Source organism: Coenobita brevimanus, chromosome 43 (assembly GCF_032717465.1).
Source record: "Coenobita brevimanus isolate Jiangsu-jjx chromosome 43, ASM3271746v2, whole genome shotgun sequence".
Taxonomy (NCBI): domain Eukaryota; kingdom Metazoa; phylum Arthropoda; class Malacostraca; order Decapoda; family Coenobitidae; genus Coenobita; species Coenobita brevimanus.
In genome coordinates this window covers 8,611,375-8,635,159 of record NC_136996.1, presented here as the reverse complement: position 1 = coordinate 8,635,159, position 23,785 = coordinate 8,611,375, and the positions used below count along the sequence as shown (strand labels likewise).

At 42.5% G+C, this 23,785-nt stretch overlaps 1 protein-coding gene across 1 annotated transcript in view; it reads left to right on the top strand.

Annotated features, from left to right (window-relative positions):
- The window catches only part of LOC145397800 (uncharacterized), a 326,950-nt gene that overhangs the window by 268,425 nt on the left and 34,740 nt on the right, over positions 1 to 23,785 (top strand). The window contains exons 3-4 of the mRNA XM_080270821.1: positions 3,359 to 3,488; positions 5,809 to 5,886. Coding sequence (XP_080126947.1) covers positions 3,359 to 3,488; positions 5,809 to 5,886 — 208 coding nt within the window. The remainder of the gene's footprint in view (positions 1 to 3,358; positions 3,489 to 5,808; positions 5,887 to 23,785) is intronic.

Genomic DNA, 23,785 nt, shown 5'->3' with positions numbered 1-23,785 from the left:
CTATGTGTCCTGCATTTTGAAATGAATGGGTTTTGAATTTGGGTGTCTCTCCTTGCTTTATTTATTTGTCTTGGAGGGAACAACTATGTTGGCTTCTAGCCATTGATCATCTTTTCTTCATAAAAACCTAACCAAACCTAACCTAAACAGTCTCGACTTATCTTAACTGAACTATACCTTAACAAAATTGGCCAGACTAAATCCAAACTGACCTGATCCGATGCAAAACTAGTCCAATCTAGCCCTGCACACACTGACCTAACCTACAATAAGCCGCCATTACGTTACTTAATTTAGCTTATCCTAGCATAATCAACCCAAACCAAACCCACCCTAACCTGACCTAAGCCAACACAGCTTAGCCACACCTATCCCAGATGAATATAACCTAGCCCACCTCCATGTAAACTGACATAGCTTGACCTCACCTAACTTAATCTACAGTAAACTAACCTGACCAAACCAAAATCTGACCAGTCCTAACCAACCTAATCTGACCTGATTCACTCTGGCCTAAACTATCTAAAACTAATTCAGTGTGGCCTGACCCAAACCTACCCTGACATGACCTAACCCAACCTTGCCTAACGTTACCCACGTTAGCAGCCTGGCCTGACACAAGCCAGTTTACTTTAACTTAATTTAACATGGCTTAACTAAACTAACTAATCCTGACGTTACCTAACCAAACCTAACCTAGTCTAACTTAACCTAACCAACCCACTCTGGCATGATCTAACACAACCTAACTTAACACAATCCAACACAGTTTGACCTGACGCTAGCCAATCTACTCCACCCTAATCCACCGTAATGTGATAAATCTAACGCTCTGATATAACTTAATCCAACCTATTCTATCAATCAAAATCAATCTGTCTATTGCCGGACGCCTTAATCTCGCAAGGGGTGGGCACAAATAAATCGCTTCCACGTCGCTCTACCCTCTTCCATTTGGTTGTCCTCCCTCCAACTCACACCCCACTCCCCCATATATCTCTCCACTCCATTTTTTTTTTTTGTCACCCTTGGTCTCCCTCTTCTCCCTTCCCTCTCCACCTCGTTCACATACACTCTTCTTGACAATCTCTCATTCTCCATCCTCTCCACATGGCCAAACCATTTCAGAGTATTTCTCATAAACTTTTGAATCACATCCAAATCAGCACCAAGGTGTTCCTTTACTTGCTTATTAATGTCTCTCTCACTCATTACATTACCTATGTACATTACTGCAGTCACACTGTCCTTTTTCCTCACCATCTCACGTTGCATGCTGTGATTTCATTTCTCTCAAAGACCATATGTTTACTTCTATCAAAATTTAATGTTATAATTCGTTTCCTTCATACCCACCCAGACTCATTCACCAAGCCTTTCAGCTCACATTCATCATCACTTAACAATACAGTACATCAGCAAGCAAGTTTTCACACCTTACCGTCTCTCATTAAAGACGCTTCAAGATCCATTGCTCTATCTTGCATCTCTTTTATAACTCCATCCAGATGTAAACTGAACAACCACGGCGACATGACACAACCTGCGTTAGTTCAACACTCATATCAAAGAACTCACTTAACTTACTATCCACACGCACTGCAGCCCCAGCACCCTTATACATAGCATTCAGGAACTCTATAGCATTCAAGAATTTCCCATCTACTCCAGATATTTTTAATACCTTCCACGTTACCTGTTTATCTACTCTGTCATATGCTTTTTTTTCAGATCCAAGAAGGCAACATACAACTTCTTTCCCCTCTGTAGATAAAGAAGAGAGAACCTGTATTTTTACACAGAAGACTTCTCTAGATAGTTTTTTGCTAAATATTTTGAAAGGAATGTCCGTCTTAGACACCTCTTCCTTTCCTAAAGCCCCTTGTTTTTCAAGTAATTTTTCAGTTATTACTCCAGATCTATCGATAAGTATCTTATTACTGTATATACTTTTTCCGTAACACTGAGAAGATAAATGTCCCTGTGACAGCCACACACTTCTCGTTCCCTCTTTCCTTTGTACAGGGGAACATTTATACCTGGATTCCAGTCCTCCGAGACCCTACCCTACAAGGCCAATCTGCACATCTTCCATATCCATTCAGTCACTAACTTTCCCTTGCATTTTAGTATTTCACCACAATCCATCAATTCCTGAGGCTTTACCCATTTTGCCTTTCTTTATTGTTTCTAATATTTCCGTTCCACTTGTCTCTCTTCTTGCCCCAGTAATTCTCCAACTACTTATACTTGCGCTACTTTCGCTTTCCATATTCAGCAGTTTATTTTTTCTCTATATCCGCTAACTTTTTCTCCCATAAACATTCAGCCATTTTTACACTTCATTCCTCTACTGCTTCCTTAACCACCATGTCTTACATTTTTAACCACCCGCTTATCATATCCATCCTGATATAATCCGGCTTAACTTGATCTAATCCATATAGACCTAACCTAATCTACCCTAAGCGGTTTGACTTAACTCAGTGTAACCAAATTTAAACTACCATATAGTTATTCATCACGACTTCACAAAACACAGCCTGACCTAACTAAACCCAGCTTTAGTTATCCTAGTCGAATCCGCCCTGACCGAATGTAATCCAGACTGGCGTTGCCTAAATTAGCTCACCTTCAGCTAGCCTATTCCTAGCTAAATCTAAGTCTCCTTGACTTAGTCCACACCAACCTAGCCAAACCCATCATGGGTTAACCTAATCTAACCTACTGTAACTACCTCACCCTGATCCAACCATATCTTACATCAGGATTTCTGTCCTAGCTCACTCCAAACTAACTTGAACTAACCAAACCCAAGTCATACTAACTTAACCCACTACACCTAGGCTACCCTAACGCAACCTGAGCCAACCTAGCTTAACCCAGCTAAATCTGGTCAAACCTAATCTAACCCAACCCATTCCAACATGAACTGGCCTAACCTAACCTAACCTAACGAACCTGATTCACCTTCAACAGGCCGACCACGATCTAACACAACCCAAACTAAGCCATTACCCAAACTAACTACATCAGGCCTGGCCTAATATAAACTGACCCAACTAACCTTCCCAACTTAAACCTAACAAATTCATATCTGACTTAACTTCATCATGACTTAACCAAAACCATCCCTAATGTAACCTGCCCAAATCTGACTTTCCCTAACCTAACCAAACCAAACCTAACCTAACAAACTCAGCCTCATGATATCATATTTTAACCCAAACTAACTTACTCATGCCCAAACCTAACCTAACCAATCGAACCTAATGTAACCCAGACTATCTTAATCTAACACAATCTCACCCGACCTAAGTAAATCCACCCAAGCCTGATGTGACCCCTCCCTCAACAGTGTCACCCCGGGTGGTGGTGGTGCCTATCATCTCCTGCATCATCGGCTTCCCCGTGTTGGTGATGTTGGTGATCTGTGGCCTCAGGTACCGGGCCAGGAGAGCAAGGATGGCCGCCAAGAAAGGGCATAAGTGAGTATAGCTGACACGCATAGATCCTCCAGTCTGAATACTCATTTATATTATATTACTTTATTATACTTTAAGATTCTCTGTCTCTGTCTGTCTGTCTGTCTGTCTGTCTCTGTCTGTCTGTCTCTCTCTCTCTCTCTCTCTCTCTCTCAAGTTGCCGAGTTATCGAGCTAGCAGTATTTAAGAGAGACAAGGATGCTCCCGTTAACTAATCATGGAGTGGGAAGAGGCACAGGACGTGACGTCATGGGTACCAGGACGTCCAGTGATTGGTCAGGACAGTGGAAAGATCTTAGACGAGTGATTTGGGTACCTCCAACTGACTAAGAGATTAGTGGGAGACTATGCAGGAAACACTTCGCTGGGTAGGTGGGTCAGGTGAGTTGCTAGATAGCTTTGTGGATGGGTCACTGGGTGGATGGATAGGTGGGTCGTCGGTAGATAACTTGGTCGATTGCTAGTTGAATGTTTTCTCAGAAGACAATGCACAAGATGTGGGATATTAACATTCAGCCTTAGGTTGAGCCACCTAAGCTGATAATTATATCAGACATAAGTAGCAGATTGTAACTCCACTGGAGATCTAGACTTCCATGATGGGGAGATGTTTTTCCTAAACCCCATTCAATTAAGCCAGTCACGAGGAGCCCAGAAACAGTCTTAAGGTTGCTGCTTATTGGCTGAAACAGTGCTAGGTGTTATGGGGAAATGTACAGCTCCTCGTAGTATGTCAGTATACGGTTAATACAGATTCACTTTCCAAATTGAAACTATTCTGGTTATCCGGGATAATGGCCGATGACAAAGAGTTAAAAAAAGAACATAAAAAGTACGCTGATGTTGGAGAAAAACGCATCTCAACAAACACAGTTATCAAGAGGTATTATCCGGTGCTTAATATAGTTCATTAGGAACAAACAGTATTTTTTAAATACATCCTTGTATTACAAATATTGCAATGTACCTATGACAGTCACTGCCTTACAATAAAGCATGAGAAGTGCCATGAACAATAGATACGGAATGGTAACGACCTCTGTCCCTCAGTCGGTACTATAGGTGCAGAGTGTGTTCGATCCGTAGTTCATAGTCACACTGACTGCAGTCTTACCATTCTCCCACCAACTCACCACCCTACTTTTGCTCCGTTCTGTTGGCTAATCAGGGTGCCCATTCATTCATCCCAAATGACTGAGTGTGAATAACCTTTAGAGCAGTGGAGGACCTCCTACTCTATCTATCTATCTGTCTATCTGTGTATCTATCTATCTATCTATCTATATCTATATATATACATACATCTATCAATCAATCTATCTATCTATCTATCTATAATATGAAGCCTCTTTGGTACAGTGGTAAAGTGTGCGTTTTTTGTACACTGAAGAACGAGGGTTCGCGCCCCGCCAGGGTAATAAACTTTGGGTGCGTTCTTTTGACCATTTACTGCATTGGCGGACATAACGGGTGCTGTGGTTGAACCATTGTCGCGTACTATAAAGTATGCTTGCACCCAGTTGGCTTGCGCGGGCCGATTACACTTGGTTCACAGGCTACACACACATCCAAAGCCACTCCAACACTACAATTACACTTTCAAGCACTTCTCACCCTACATAAAATCTTTACCAGACAGCCTAAGCCACTTGGTAGAGATACATAGGCTGCATCGTCCCCGCTTCTGTTGGGCTAGGCCGGTCCTGCAGTGGACACTCAAACGGCTGATGATTATATATATATATATATATATATATATATATATATATATATATATATATATATATATATATATATATATATATATATATATATATATAATCATTAACTACCCATTTTTTAAAGATTTCCTCCGTCTGCATGGAATAGATTATTTATCAGAAATTATTTAAGACTGCAAAATATAATCATGATATTCCTCAATTCAGTTTTAGGGCTGGTGTCACCGCTGCTTTAACTGCCTCAGTTACGAACACTAGGATTTGACATAAGACCACAAGCTTAAACACCAAACCATTAATTAACGTTAATATTTAGAAGGCTGGAGTTTTCATCACTTCAACAAAAACGTCTACCTTAGGCAGATTAAATTACCAGTGTGAAAAGAATTATCAACGTTAGAGTTTCTGTCGGCGTAACTTTATGGAGGCCAAATTGTAGGTAGGTAGTTTATCATCCACTGAGAGAATTATCCTCTAATAGATTGATTCATAAATTTAAGGGAACCTTAAATCGAGCTCCATATTTCCAAATGTGTTATGCATATTAAAGAAACCTACTAGAGCAGTTTTTTCCAACCGCTAATGCCAGTTCTTCCCTCCAGCGTGGAGATGGCGGCGCTAGAGTTGGCTTCTGGACCATCCATCCTCTCCAGCCGCTGCTCCAACGGGGGTAAGTACGCGTCTTGTCACTCCACTCTGCCACATCAACTGGTCCTATTTGTATGGGATCTCAACGAGTTCACACATTAAATCAATCTTACATAAACATATATATATATATATATATATATATATATATATATATATATATATATACTGTATATATATAGGGTGGGGCAATAGGATGTGACGTACTTGTAACTTGTCTCATTTTTTACAGGTTGGACCAGTGGCAGAAGGTCTGTGCTCTGTGGGAGTGGCTACCTCTGCAGTTTCTTGTCAGTGTTCTGTAGGCCATCATGTCGAATTTGTCGGTGGAGCATCCTGTCTTTTTTTGAGTGTAAATCCGTAGTTGGAATACAAAGAAACTTTCAAGTTGTTCGACATGGTTCCATTCCATCAAGAAACATCATCTTGAAATGGATTGATATGTTTAATGCTACAGGCAGTGTTAACGACCGATTTGTTTGCAGAAGCCGTTCAGTTTTTACCCAAGAAAAACAATAGAAAGAGTGAGACACACGGTTTTCTTCTTCCTAAAACTACGGCCCATTGATCCCGAAACTTGACACCCCACACCAAACTGTCACCTTTGCAGTATGGAGTGGTCTCTCAAACACACACCCAGGTTGGCTATCAGACCAGTAACGGCAGTTCTGCTTATTAACATATCCCGTCAGGTGAAAATATGCCTTATCAATTATCAGTCTTTTCAGTTATGTTGGATCATCATTTAAAATATCCAGGAACTTGTTACAACATTCTAGGCTACTGGCCTTATCAGTTGGTTTCAGAGCTTGAACCACCTGGATTTTGTAAGGATGAAGTTTTAGGTCGGAATGCAGTATCCGGCCTGAACTTCTCCTGGAGATATTCAAAGCAAGAGATTGTCGCCTGGCAGAGCGTCGTGGACTCTCCTGCACCGCCTGTCTCACCCTCTCTATTGTTTCTGGGGTACTGTACATACTGAACGGCTTCTGCTAATAAATCGGTCGTTAACACTGCCTGTAGCATTAAATATATCAGTCCATTTCAAGTTTTGTGTTTCTTGATGGAACCATGTTGAGCAACTGGTAAATGTTCTAAAGTTTCTCTGTACTCCAACAATATATTTACACTTAAAAAATGTACGCACTGGAAAGACACGATGTTCCACCGACCAGTTCGAAATGATGGCTGACGGAACACTGAAAAGAAACTGCAGAGGTAGCCACTCCCGCAAAACACAAAACCTTCTGCCACTGATCCAGCCTGTAAAAAATGGGAAGAGTTACATATACGTCACATCCTATTGCCCCACGCTGTATATATGTAACGATAGATAGATAGGTAGGTAGATAGACATAGATATAGGTAGATAGACAGGTAGATAGATACACAACGCTCACACATACATACACTTTTAGTACACCCTCGCTCGCAAAGCTAGTGTTGCCTTTATTTTTGCTCGACTTGCGTGTGTGTGTGTGTGTGTGTGTGTGTGTGTGTGTGTGTGTGTGTGTGTGTGTGTGTGTGTGTGCGTGTGCGTGTGCGCGCGTGCGTGTGTTTGCGTGTCCGCGCGATCGAACAAAATAACTCAAATAACAGGTTTTGTCTGATGTTAGGCACATTTAGCAAAACAGTAGAGGGATAGCAATTGGACTGACATATCGTTTTTTGGAACAACAGCTCGAAGATCAAAATCAAAGAACTAGGTCAAAATCTGGCCTTAATAAGATCAACTTAATCCCTTTTTATCCAACACAGATCAAACTTGGCAGAAGGGCTGAGGGTAATGCAAGAACAAAGGGGATCGAATTTAAGGAAATCTCTCAAGTGTGAAGGTCAAAGGGCAAAGTCAAAGTTCGCCCCGTGTGTCAGTGTTTGAACAGCTTCTTAAAACTGCTTTGATAAGATCATGATCAAACTCGGTGATGCAGTGTATAATCAGCCAAGGTTTGACCCATTCCCCCCGCTTTTTTTTTTTTTTTTTTTTTTTTTTTTTTTTTTTTAAGAACAATAGGTCCAAGGTCAAGGTCACATAACAAGATAAGATTAAACAACTTTTATCCGATTACACCAAACTTTGTGGGAGCCTTTAGGGTAAGGCAAGGGAAAAGGGATTTTAAGAACTCAGTTAAAGGTGAAGGTCACTAGGAACGATAAAAAAACAAGGTCTTAGAACAAGATAACTCAGTTTTGATTTGATTTAGACCAAAACTAATAGAAAGGTGAAGGCTTAGAGAAGCATGAAGTATTTCGATTTTGAGAGCACGTCGTAGATCATGGCCACAGGGTAATATCAGATGTTCAGCTTTTAGACTAAATAGTGAACAAGGGTGCTTCACTCTTTAAGCACTCCTTCTGACTCTTATTGGATTCATTCTATCTCTTGCTTTGCGATGAAGTAATGGTAAAATTCGTCAGGGAGCCCACTAGCAATAAATGAAACCTATTCAAAACTGGGTCAAATGTGCCGAAGTTAGGTCAGATTATGCTTTGGTTGGTCTTGGCTAGGCTCGTAGTTTAAGTTAGGTTAGGGGAAGTTTTAAATTATTATAGTAGTTTCGGTCTCCGCCAAAATACACCACAATCAAAGAAAAGACACAAGCGGAAATCTGACCGAAGTATTGGGGAAACAATATAAACAGGAATCGGTCATCCAATCGAAAACAAAAGATAATTATTGAAACCAACTGGTAAATTGTTTCTGGTGCATGAAGCAAAATGCGACACTTAACAACTTGGTCAACTGCACAGTAACCCAGACAAAAATAAAATCGTTATAATTTAGAACAACATAGCCCAAGAAGCACCATCAAGCACAAAAGATATGGCATAGTTCAATGCAAAACAGCCAACCACAGTATGCCAGTCGGTTCAGTACACATCCTAGCCAAAATACAGAAATTCATTCGAGTTCGGTGCATCAGACACATATGTCCTATGATTTTTCTTTCCCATGAGCTGTCTTTACTCATTAACTACAATCATACTATGAGATCGGCGATTCAGGAACGCCTTTACCCATACTATTTGGCATGGCCTACAACGAGTGACCTTACATGCCACTGTCATCCGTAGTCATCACTCGTTGCACAACACAGACGGTCAATCGCCAACTCACGCCACCACCAACAACCATTTTTTCTTAACACACACTCAAGAAAATACCAAGTTTCAGACATCAGCGCGCGCGCGCGCACACACACACGCACACGCACACGCACACACACACACACACACACACACACACGAGGATCTATTTTATTATTTTATTAGTAATCAGAGAGAGTCACTTCGGATGATAAAGTCACAACTATCATTCAGGTATCTTGAAGTATTTTTCATATATATCTCACAATCGGCTAAGCCCTCTGATGTGCACACTCCTTTGCAAATTAATTTCATGCACCAAAAAATTAAGATTCAAGTTGTGGGAATGACCCAGATCCGTCAGAAAATATATATATATATATATATATATATATATATATATATATATATATATATATATATATATATATATATATATATATATATATATATAATACATTCCTATGAAAAGCAGCTTGACTGTACATCACTCACTGCATAATAGCTTGCCGACACAATCAGTGCACAACAGGTTAAATGTGCAGTGAAACGGCGAGATGGGTGTTTTTTCTTTGGAAGCATGATTAATAAGAGGGAAGATATCGTACCAGAGTTACATCCTAAATACAGAAGGCGCCTTGGTGGGACATGTGTGAAGGCAGCGAAGAGAAAACTACAAAGAAAAATTCATAGGTGCAAGAAATTATAAGCATTACTGGTAAAAACTGCATTAGGAAAGCATAATTTAAAAACTATTCAGAAACAGAAAATAAAGAAGCTAATACAGTAATGGGATAGTTGGAAATTGGGAGAGGATCTGAAGAGTAAGAAAATTGTGCAACTGTACTTGATAAATAAACAAAGAGGTGCCATATTATACTAACAATCAGTCATTGTCTTCAAATGTCGCATTAATACACTGAATTAAACGAGAGAAATAGGTTTAGAGTGAAGAAACAAGATGTACTGGATGTGAAGAAATGAAGAAAACTTTCGTACACTTCATCCTTTGTTACCCTTTATGCCAAGCCTTAAGAAACAAAAGTCGGTTATTTATACAAACACATGGAAGAAACTGAGGTGGAAAACTATTATTTGGAGAATATACATATAAAGAGTGAATAAAATTTTTATTATATGGATTTTGGAAAAGAAAAACACAAATAATGTATATAAGATGCAGAAAGTTCAGAGGCGAGGCAGCTGAAACAGTTTTTCTCCACGACCAATTACCGAACCGATCCGCACTCTACCACATGCCATTATGTCAAAACTAATCAAGGCTCCAGCTTAGCTTAATGCCTTTGACAGATTATAGCCACATCAGCCTGGAGTGCAAAAGTGAACTGGCCGTGATCTAAAAGAGTCCCTACACTAATGCAACCTTGGTTACATACTCAAATATAAACCATCGGTATATTCCTGGCGGTAAATAAGAACAGTAATAGCTGTTGCTGTGAAGTACTTCAGTTTTATATGGACAAATTTAATATGCATATACAGCAATTTTTACAAAATCCTATTTACAAAAATACTTCCACAAACAATTACAGAGTAATGTAACCTAATTTCGGTAAACAACAGCTGAATTCTTATGATATGCTTCAGTGCATACGGCATAACTACAGCCCCATCATTGAGCTCCAACAAACACCAGTAGTCTCCATCAGACACATGCTTCAACACACCCAAACATACACACTTAGCTATACAATCTAAACCAAATCGAACATCAATACATCCTGCCTAACCCAACCTAACCACAGAAACGCACATACCTCATCTCTCAGTGAACACAAAGTAAATACTGTACACATACAAGTGAACATGCAGTACGCAGACTCAGACTCAGGCATATATTGAAAAATCCTCACACATCCCCCCCCCCCAAAAAAAAAAAAAAGCCACACAGGCACTACAGCAAATCTTTAACACTTCCTAATACGCCTTATTGCACCTAACATGCATTAGCACTTACATGCCAATACACTCCAATATACAACAGATCTCAGCTAACATAGTACTGTAGGTTAGACCCTATTTGGGATGCTGAGAATTTATATATATATATATATATATATATATATATATATATATATATATATATATATTTTTGGGGGGTTGTGTTTTGTTATTTTTTTTGTTTTTGTGCATCCAACTCTGGGCAGAGGCTGTTAGCTTAACAGCCTGTTCCCTTAAAGTCTTGCAATCCTCCTGCTTATCACACATTTTTTCCACATGGTACAAGTTCGGTGCTAATATCCACCGTCCATACTGAATGCATATTAGGATTGTTGTATTCTTCTTCTTTTTTTTTTTTTTTTATGTGTCCGACTCTGGGCATAGGCTTCACAGCCTGCTCCCGAGGCCCAGTAGTCCTCCTACCATACACCTCTACTGTACATGTCACCATTTCGGCGCTAACACCCACCGTCCATATTGAATACATGCTAGGGCTGTCTCATACAGGACTGGTGTATTGGTATTAGCGGGGGTATTTTTACGACATGTCGGCGGGTCATCTGGTAGATCGGTAAAGTCTGCTTTGTATGAAATTTAAATCCTTAAACTGTTCCCTGCCCCAGTGGGGATTTGAACCTGGGTCCGGTAGGACCACAGGCCACCTCTCTACCGATTGAGCCACCGCCTCCCCTGGACTGGTGTATTGGTATTAGCTGGGATATTTTTACATGATGGTGGGTCTTATAGTAGATCTGTAAAGTCTGTTTTTATTAAAATTCAGTTTTATCAGACAGAGTACAAGAAGCCATTCCAGGGATGCATAAACAAAGGAGCTCTCAAAGTGGAAGACCCATGCTGCGCCCATCAACTGGTCTACGGATTAAATATTTGATTTTACCTTGTGGCCGTTACCATCGACTAACTACTGGTGCAATCGAATTACTTTATTCTTGCGTAACCCTTCCAACAAATTTGGTTCAAACCAGATCAGAACCAATCCCGGTGACGTATTCCACTGGTTTTAACGTTTTACTGATTGCTCTCAAAGCTGAACCTCTTTATCCTAGTTTACCTGCACTCTTCCACAAACTGCTTTAACAGACATTTTCATGTGATTATTGATCTTTGACATATTTAGAAAAAAAAAAAAAACAGATAAACCCCTTGGTTGATCCTTAACACATCTACCATGCTTGATCCAAATTAGATCAAAATTGTTTTAATTAATTTGCTCATTTACATACTGTAGGTCAAGTTTTGACCTGGCTTCTTGGCTAATTGTACCCGAAACTGAATCCCTTCGTTCTCGCTTGAACCTTCGCCTTTCCCCCAAGTTTGGTTCAAAACAGATTAAAACTGTCTGAGTTGACCTTGCCTTGTGATCCTGACCTTTGATCATTCTCTGAGACCTTGACCTTTGATGAACTGGTGTCAAAATCGAATCCTATTATTCTCCACATATCCTGAATCATTTTCAAAAAACCTGGCAAAAACCATATCAAAACTCTCCTTGTTTAACTCTCAAACACTCTATCAAGGTTCATAAAGTCGGATCAAAACATTTTGTTCTTTTGTAACAAGCAAACACACGGGCTGAACTTGGACTTTACCCTGTGACCTTCGACTTTGGACTGATTATTCCCAGGACAGAATCATTTCACCCTTGCGTTACGTTCAACACTTGCCCAATGTTTGGTCCCCCCCCAAAAAAAATGGTGATTTAGCTACATCAACATTGACCAAGTCCGGTAAACTTGACCTTTGCTATATTATTCTATAAACAATAAGTTTGTTCACTGCCTAACCGTCAACATTTCCAGCAAGTTTGGCTAAAACTGGATTAAAACAGCCTCATTTCAATATACACTGACAGACAGACACAGATTGACAAGCACAAACACACACACACACACACACACACACACACACACACACACACACACCAGTCAAAACGTTACACCTATTCTCGCTTCGCGAGAACGGGTATAGAAATCGCTTGAAGTTTTCATGGATGGTCATGCTTTCTCCCTTTTGTACTCAGTAATGTATGGGTCGGATTCTTGAGATTCAATAATTCGTTAAGCATCCTCCATTGGAACGTATATCCTTTATATGTTTTCAGTTCAAGCGATGTCGATGAGAGAAAGATGTAATGTGCAGTATAAACATTGAATAGCAAAGGAAAAACCGCAACAAAGTCACCTATGCCAAAGAGAGTTCGAACCGTGTATTAGCGCAAATTTTTTCCATTTGTTTTAATGATTTTGTGCTACATTAATGTCATACTTAAACTGCATCCCTATAATTACAGCCTGTTACTACTGATAAGTATTAAAATACCCCCCCCCCACTGTAATCTTCCTCTTCCACCAAATACGTTTGTTTCTTCAGAAGCTGTATAAAATTTGGTAGGTTTCTTAATTTTGAGATGTTTCTCTTACCACAGCACTCTGCTCACTTCTCTCACTTGTATCATGACTTAATTTTGGCATAGTGACATAATGATGCACGTAAAGTCGTCTTCCTTGTTTGTCGGTTTGTGGGTCTCAGCACTGCTGACAAATTGCTTTGTTTGAAGAAGGTGACCCCCTTTAATTCAACAGTGCTGTGATCGTCTTTGCTTCTACTATCTACTGTACATGCAGATATTCAGAATTAAACATAAACCCTAAATAAATCTGTGAAATAAAATGACATGTAGATAAGATCTGTGTACAACAGTCATGGAAACTTTAATGCGAGTGTGGTTGGAATCGACACTGAGTCGCAATAATAGTCTTGTGGGAAACTGTTAACTTATCTACCTATTTTCACTCGCCATCCTTACCCACCCACCCCATTCACTCAGTCACCTGCCCAGTGCACCCACCCATACATCCCACGACCAACCCACCCACTCCATTTACCTTCAGTCCTCAGAGAACGGGCTGCTAGCCTGTGGCCGGAGTTGAATGCATAACAAAAATCCACCTTCCCCACCATCATAAGCACCTACTCACCTACCAGCTCACCCATTCACCTACCAACCCACCCACACACCGATCTCACTACACTCCACCCACAGACACCACCCCACACCATCCCTACCTAATTTGGCCTGCCCCACCCCACCCCACCCCACCCCACCCCATCCAGTCATCCATTTCCCCATTTCCATCCACTCACCCTTTTCCGCCCACCCACCCTACCTACCCAAGCACTCACCTGCTCACCCGCGTACCGACTCACCAACCCACGTTCCCACATATCCACAACCCGTTCCTCCAGTCCCAAACTACCTACCCTTTCACCTCTCTCCACGCAGCACCGACCCACCCACTAATCCCCCTCATTCCACACACCAACCCACCCACCCACCACAACACCTCACGCTCCCATATACACCACCTCAGTCATTTATCCCACCCCACCCCACCCTACCCACTCATACACTCTGACCACACATTCATTCACAACACCAACCATCCCATACACCCACGGGCTTTCTCACCCACCCGTTCATCAACACATCCAACCACCACTCCACCCATCCTGATCATTCACCAGTCCAGCCACCCACCCTTCCAGCCACCCACCCTTCCAGCCACCCACCCCAACCGATCATCCGCCTCGCCCATCCATCATACCCATTCCTGCAATCCAACCACCCCACCCACCCCACCTACCGACCACCTATCCATCTCACACATCTCATCCAACATTCCACTTGTTCACCCTACCCAACCCAGTGCACACAGTTACCCACTCACACACCCTACTGGTAAGACAGTGTTGTTATATATCCACACTTACTCTAACGTTCATTATTCGACACGTTCTCGCTTAGTGGCAAGGTTGATAGGAAACATGATATTGGTATAAATAACATAATACACATTAGATATGAGTTTTAGAAGGGAAGCTATAAATAATTACTTAAACATCCTGACTGAAATGCGCAGAAGTTAATTGATTTGATACCAAAATAAATTTTCAGTTCTGGCTAACTGATAAACAACTGCAACAAACCATTTTATCATCACCCAACAGATGATAATAAGAAATAGTTAACGACATAACAATGACATATCCCCATTTTGTTTTCCTGGTTACCATCTCCTCACAACCTTCCATAACAAGGGTGGCACATGTTGTTACATCAAATCTGAATTTGCAGTTGACACTGTTTCGAACCTCACTTAAGCTAATTTTGATTATTCACTATGTAAACTAAGTTACCTAGATATTACCAAATGTATATCTGTATTATATTGCTCCCCTAGTGCTTCTTCAGAACCCACCATATTTGACTCCAGGTCCACACAGTTGACTAACCTTAGCCTTACCCTTACCGTTGAAATTATAATTTTGGGTGATTTTAACGTTCATAATGCAGAACGGTTGTTGGATTCTGCCAGCACTGATGATGCCGGTCTAGGATGAGAGCTGTTTGCAGAATCATTTAATCATACGCATTTGGTAAAACAACCAACCAGAATACCAGATAATCCTGACCATAACGCCTATCTCTTGGAGCTATTCCTGATAAACAATCCGGATCAATACAGTGTAGAAGTAGTGTCATCATTTGGATCCTTCAACCACAGCCTTATTAAAGCCTTATCAGTAAGTTCCTCCAAACTTCTCCATTATGAACCTGTCAGGGTGACCAGTTGGCACTTTGATAGGGCAGACTGGGACAGATTTAGAAATTAGGTTGCTGATATTCCATAGCAGTCTTTTTTTTTTCTCCATTGACATTAATTCTACCCAGTCCCTCATTAATGACTTCGTACAAGCTGGTATGGAATTGTTCATACCCAGTCAATAGTTCACTAAAAGACTGGACTCCGCAAAATGGCTTGACTGCAATTGTGCCAGAGCAACATCCCAAAAGTCCTTAGCATATAATTCTTACTTAAAAGCAGAATCATCCGAGTCACTCAGTCTAAAATTTCTAGAAACCATGCAAAAGCAGTAGTAAATCTCGCTAAATCAAACTTTCTCCTCAGTCAAACATCCGAACTATTAAATAACCCTAATAACAATAGAATATTCTGATTATCTCTCATTTCTTTCAATAATATTTTTAAAAATTCATCACCCATTCCTCTACCACAATTTTTAGGTGATAACACTATAAATGACCCACATGGTAAGGCGAACATCCTTGCCAGTACATTTGCCAGAAATTCTACCTTAGAGGATGTCGGGCAGAACGTCCCTCTACTAGAACTTGACTAACCCGAAATTGCTCCACTCAAAATACTGACTAGATACATAAAATCCATCCTAGACAATTTACCAACCAACAAAGCTCCAAGTCCAGATAGAATTCCTCCAATTATTTTGCAAACTGCTCCCCAGATCTTGCTCCTGTTCTAGCTGAATTATTCAGACTATGAAAACGAACTTCTTCATTCACTGATTTTTGGAAAGAACCCATTATCCCATCCAGTTCCGAAATGAGGAAGCTCCTCTGGCCCCTCTGATTACAGACCAATAGCTATCACATCTTCTCTTGGTACAGTGTTTGAGACTCGAATTAATAAGCACATAGATAACTATCTTGAATTCAGCAACTTAATTAATGACAGACAGTGTGGTTTTTGCCACGATAGATCCACTGTTGATATTCTCAATCTCCTAATGCTCACCATTTTTCAGTCAACTGATCAACATGGAGAAACTCAAGAGTAGCCCTTGATATTTCCAAAACTTTTGAGAGAGAATGACACTGTTCCATGCTATCCAAACTCCCTTGCTATGGCCTATCATCTTTCGTTCCTCTGATTTCCCCAAATCTCAGTGACAGAAAGATAAAAGTAGATGATGTACTGTATATTTCAATTTCCACTCGATCAATGCCGGCGTGCCACAAAGATCAGTTCTGGCACCAACTCTATTTCTAGTTCATAATAATGACCTCTTATCTGTCACCCATAATCCCATCCATTCATATGCAGGTGACTCAACACTTCATAGTTCATTCACACTTAAAAACGCTCATTCACAAAGCTTAATATCTCTAAATCACAGCTCGGTACAACAATCTCTATAAATCAAGAATGATCTAAAAGCAGTGAATGGGGACAAAATAACATTCTCATTCAATGTTAGGAAAACCAAATATATACAGTTTACTAAGTAGACTGGTATTGCCTGATTCCTACATTACCTTCATTGCTACAAATATTCCTATCTCTAATAGTATTAAAATTCTCGGTGTTTCACTTAACAATGCCCTCAGCTGGACGTTTCATGTTAGATCACTTGCTAAAGCAGCTTCAAAGAAACTTAGATTATTGTACACAGACTGTAACTTCATCATTAACGAGCCGTTAACAATAATTTTAAGTAGAAGAGTCAGGTTCACTCTCAACTGGAATATTCCTCACCCATGTGGAATGGATGTGGAGAGGTTGCACTAAAACAACTAGACAAAATTCAGACCAAAGCTGTCGGAAACATTAATAACCCTACTGTACTACAATACTACAATTGAACTACCTTCCCTTCAAGTAGGAAGGAATGTTGCCTTCCTTGCATTATTTTACAGATATTTTATGCCTTCCCCCGCACAACACAGGCTTCATGTGGCGCTCGTGACAGGACTCTCCCACTGACATATTCCAGAACTTCTGCGTATCAGAATTCTGTTATTCTCTGAACTGCATCTCTTTGGAACTCACTTCCCCTGAGTGGTTTCCCCCAAACCTCAACGTATGGCTGTTCAAGTCCAACTATTACAGATGTTTTATTGATTGGAGGACACCTATAATCTGGTGCATGGATTATTATTTTTTTTTATTATTTTTCTATCATATGTTCTGTTATATTTAAAAAAATAATAATTAGTTTATCCCTATATGATAGAAGTATATATCCACATAACCAACCAAACATAAATTGCGTCAGTTTATCCACAACCAAAAAGAGAATAAGTATTGCATTATTATTAGGGGTCATAGCTAATCCATGAAGTCATTTGTGGTCATCTTACAATGCCAAACTCATTCACAGTTCATCAACACACAACTTACAAAAGGAATTGCTTCTGCAGTGTCTGAAAACTTTTAAGTTAGCATGACTGCTAATGAGAGGCATTTGCTTGTAAATAATTTTCTAAGTTATAATATGTTAATTAGTAACGATTGTGCTGGCCAGGTGCAGGTAGACAGTGTTCCACAATGGATTTTTCAGTCTATCCATCTAAGGCCAGATGCCATAATCCCATGAGGGATGGCCATTTGTCTCTGAGTTAGTTGTTTTATGGGAAGGGGTGCTAAGTTGACTTATAGGGTACACGAATGGGTTGGTTATATGGTACCACCCAGCATTGTAAACAGTTTCTTGGCTTACAGGAAACCATTAGGCTTGTCACTCAAGGTAAAGCCACCTGAAAAGGAAAGAAGATTAATCAAAAGTGACAGGGAAGATGGGAGACATTGGAAGAGAGGAGGGCAGACACAAAAAGAATGACAAAGGTGAAGGCCGAATTAGGCAACACTACATCAAGTGAGTGGAAGGTGGTCGCCACCGCCAACCACCATATGTCACCATGTTATACACAAATGCAAATGTTTATTAGTTTAGCTATGAGGGATATGAATAACAATAGATATTAATGCATCTTTACCATATGATAACAACCTTTGTTGCTCAAAACTAGCATAAATGGGTAGCATAAAAATTTTCCACACTAGTGTGGATAGACATCCGCGTCATCCACTTCTGGGTCAGTACCTCAATTATTTTTCCACATTAGTAGACGATTCCATGAAACGGCAACCCTGGTTAGGAGGACAACTTTTCTTTTTTGTGTGAGGTTCGAGGTTTTCGAGTCTTTGTGCTGTATTCCATGAATTGTTATACTCTACTAATATGCACATATCTAATGTAATCCACCGTTCATTCAAGCACTGTTTCCTTTTGTATCATTGTGTTATGAAATTTCATATTTCTGTGAAGTTCCTGAAATTCTTTTTGTCTGTTTGCATGTTTCTGCACGGATACTGGCAGTGTTTTGTTTCGATGGTCTAGCTGTGGTGAGTCGTCCACTGACTCACTGAGACTGGATAGACTTTCCCCTACCCTCTCCAGAGACATTTTTTTTTTTTTTCACCTCTTCCTTACCTTCTTTTTTTTTTTTTATGCTGGACCCACCTAGGATTTTGCATTTTGTAGTAAACAAGGTAGTGTGACGAGGGTGAAGTGCTGACAACTAGCACTGGTTACTGATGGTAAGTTTGGTTTCTTCATGTTTATCATTGCTGAACTGAGTTAATCTTATCCATCATATTTGAAGGTTGAGTTTGTTTTGCTTTACCCTTAATCATTGTAAATAGCCATTCCTTCTTTTTCAGTTTACTGTTTAACTTGTTTAGTTTGTTATACCTATATTATTGAATTTTTAAAATTGTTTGCTTGCTTATTATCTATGCTAGATGTGAGAACCATGATCATACTGTTGAGCTGACGGGTGTCTTGGACACCTTTTGTTAAATCAGGACTACACTGATGATTTATTGATTGCAACTGAACCTTTAATGATTTCTAAGGTCATGATCTTAGCACAACCCATCCTCCTAACACCCCAAACCCCCTACACATCCACCACCAGCCCACCCCACCCCACTCCCCAACCCACCCATCCACCCACCCTTCATACCCACACATCCAATCACCCATTCACCCACCCATCTTCACTCACATACCCACCTTACCACCAGCACACCCATCTTCCCACCCACACACCCATCTTCCCACCCACACACCCATCTTCCCACCCACACACCCATCTTACCACCCACACATCCACCCTATCACCCTCACATCCCCTTTACCACCCACCTTACCACCCACCTTACCACCCACACACCCACCTTACCACCCTCCTCACCACCCACCTCACCATCCACACGCCCACCCTAACCACCTATATTACCACCAACCTTACCACCAACATTACCACCAACACACCCACCTTACCACTTACATTACCACCCACACACCCACCTTGCTCCACCAGACTACCCACCCTGGTCATCGAACTACCTACCCTGCTGACAAAACTATCCACCCAGCTCACCAAACCACCCACCCACGAAATCTTTCTCACCAAGCCACCTTTCAATCTATCACACCTACCCTTCCACCTACAACACCCACCCATGGACCCAACAACCATCCTCCCCATCCATCCAGTTACCCAACATTCCCAGTCACCCACCAAGCCACACTCCACACGCACCCACCCCACTCACCCACTCTGCTCACCTACCTACATGTCCACCAATTTACCCACCCAACAGCCAGTCCCTGCCCACACCACCTACCCGGCCTCCAGCCCACTACACACTTATCAATTCAATCTCCACTCTGCCCACACAGCCACCCCACTCTGCCCATCCAACCACCTCACTTCGCCCATCCAGACCCACTAAGCGACCTGCCCACCTAACCCACCTACCTCACCTACCCACCAAACCCACCTATCCCACCTAACCCACCTAACCCACCTACCCACTCTCCCGATCAAAAAACGAATCAGTTAACCAACAAACCTACCAAACACCCACCTGCCCACCCACCCACCCATCCTCCCAACCAGTCAACCAAACAACCATCCATCCATCCACCCTCCTAGCCAATCAACCAACCAGCCAACCACTACCCACCCACCCACCCACCCATCCTCCCAACCAGTCAACCAAACAACCATCCATCCACCCACCCTCCCAGCCAATCAACCAACCAACCAACCAACCAACCAACCAACCAACCACTACCCACCCACCTGCCCACCCACCTAACTCAGCCCATATAATCAACCCACCCCACCCATTTACCCTGCCCACCTACTCACCCTCCTTGCCAATCTACTGAGCCACCTGGCAAGTCTACTTACCCACCTTGCAAACTTACTCACCCACCTGGCCAACCTACTCACCCACCCACTTACGCTCTCACCCACCTACTAATGCTCCTACTTACTCAATAACGCTCTCAACTACCTCATCCACCGCATCAACAAACCCCACCCACAGCACCCTTTCCATAAACTCACCTAACCACCCACCTCATACATTTACCCACCCTCCCCACCAATCCTAGCCAACCACCGAGCTGCCTACCACAACAAACCACCAACCCACCCACCCAACCAACTACCCATCTTGCCAAGCCAACTACCCACCCTCCAATCCTCTCACTCACTCAACCCACTTACCCAATACGGCTAATGACCCATCCACACAATTCACCCACTCACTATAATCACAAGTCAAGAGTGAGAGCAGTGGATATGAGGTATTTAAGAGGAGCTGGTGGAGTCACATGGAGAGACAGGCTGACAAATGAGGATATAAAGGAGCATTGTGGTGTGGTTGTGGATGTGATAGGAAGCGTTAGGAGGAATACACTGAGGTGGTTTGGCCATGTGGAGAGGATGGAGGGTGTATGACTGACGAAGAGAGTGTATGTGAGTGAGGTGGAGGGGGGAGAGGGAGGGGGAGGCCGAGAATGAGATGGAGGGATGGGGAGGAGAGGTATATGAGAGAGGGGGGTGTGAGTTGGGAGCAGGGCAGTGAAATGGTGGGGGACAGGGCGACGTGGAGGCGATTTGTTTGCGGCCACCCCGAACGGGATTGAGGCGTTTGGCAATATGTAGATAAATAGATAGACTATAATCATTTCACCAACCCACACACCCAACTACCTACCCTGGCCATCGACCCACACCGGTTGCCAAAACATCCTACGTTCCTTTCTTTTCACCCTGCCAACTTATCCTCCCACACACCCCTCCCTCTCCACCCCATTTCACCCTCGTACCCACTGGAAATATCCCACCCTCTCATCTCACCTCGTATCCGCTTCAAACATCCCACATTCTCATCTCACCTATCCATCCACCCTCACGCCCAACCACCCACCCTTCCCTCACACCCAATCACCCACCCCACTGCACCCACTTTATCCACCAAGTCAACCACCTCACCAACCCATCCACCCACTGACTCACCTATCCAACCAAACCACCCACAAACCCACCCCAAGCACCCTCATATTCCATCCAGCCATCTATCCATCCCACCAACCCAGCACCCGAACACTCACATACCCAACCACCCATCCACCCATCCAACCACCCACCCAACCACTCGCCTAAGAACTACACTCCACCCAATTATCCACTAACATACCTACCAACCAACTTATCTATAAAAGAAAATATTTTTTTTTTGGGGGGGAAGGCGTGGCTCAATTGGTAGAGAGGTGGCCTGCCATTTTAACAGACCCAGGTTCAAATCCCCGCTGAGGCAGGGAACAGTTTAAGGATTTGAATTTCATTAAATCAGGCTTTACTGATCTACCAGAAGACCCGCCGACATGTCGTAAAAGTACCCCCTCTAATACCAATATACCAGTCCTGTATGAGACAGCCCTAGCATGTATTCAATATGGACGGTGGGTGTTAGCGCCGAAGTGGTGACATGCAGAGGTGTATGGTATGTAGGAGGACTGCTGGGCCTTGATAGCAGGCTGTGAAGCCTATGCCCAGAGTCGAACACACACAAAAAAACTTACCTACCCACCAACATACCTACCCACCAACTTACCTACCCACCAACTTACTAACTTAACTACTCACCCCATTCACCCACCAACTTTCTTACCCACCTCATTCACCTACCAACTTCCCTACCCACCTCATCCACCCACCAACTTACCTACCCAACCCATCCACCCACCAGCTTAACTATCCACCCCCAAACTTACCTACCCATCCCATCCACCAACCACCTTATTACCCACCTACCCATCCCACCCACATACCACAATATTACCCATGTACCCAATCTACTCACCCACTTACCCACCCACTTACCCATCCATTTATGCATTCGTTTATCCACAACCCCACCATCCCCTGCATCCAACCACACTCATTGACCCTCCTTCCAACCCACTCATCCATCATAATGTCCACCCAGCCACCCATCTCCCACACACTCAACCATCATAATTTCCACTCATCATAATGTCCACCAACCCATCTACCTCCCACCCATCCAGACAATCGACTCAACCATCCCACCAATCCACCCCACCCATACACCAGAGAACCATCCAGGCACCCAGCCTACATAGCCACACTCCCATCTACCAACCCCTCACTCAGACTGTCAACCCACCCCACCAATCCACCATCTCCTTACACTCACCCACCTACCCAGACTCAACACCCATCTTATCTCCACCTATGCACCGAACCATGTACCTACCTACTGACCCATTTACCCAAACACTCACTAACCTACCTACCTACCTACTCTCCCACAAACCCTCCCACCCACCCATCAACCTACCTACCTTGCTACCCACCCACCCACATACCTATCCACAACCCCACCCACACACGTGCCTGCCTGCCTCCCAATCCACTTACTCATCCACTCACCTTCCCAACCAGCCAACCACCCACCCACCCACCTAACGACCTACCTACTTACCTACCCACCCAACCACCCAACCACCCACCTAACGACCTACCTACTTACCTACCCACCCAACCACCCACCCACCCACCTAACGACCTACCTACTTACCTACCCACCCAACCACCCACCCACCCACCAACTACCAACCCACAAATCCACCCACCCATCTACCAAACTACCTGTATAACCATCCACCAACCTACCCATCCATCTACCAAACTTCCTGTATAATCACCCACCAATACACCCAGCCATCAACTAACTTACCTATGTACCCACCCACCCAAACAGCAGTCTGCATATCTAAATGTCTATCTGCTTACCTACCTACCTAACTACCTACCTACCCACACTCACCCACCTACCCACACTCACCCACCTACCCACCCACCCACCT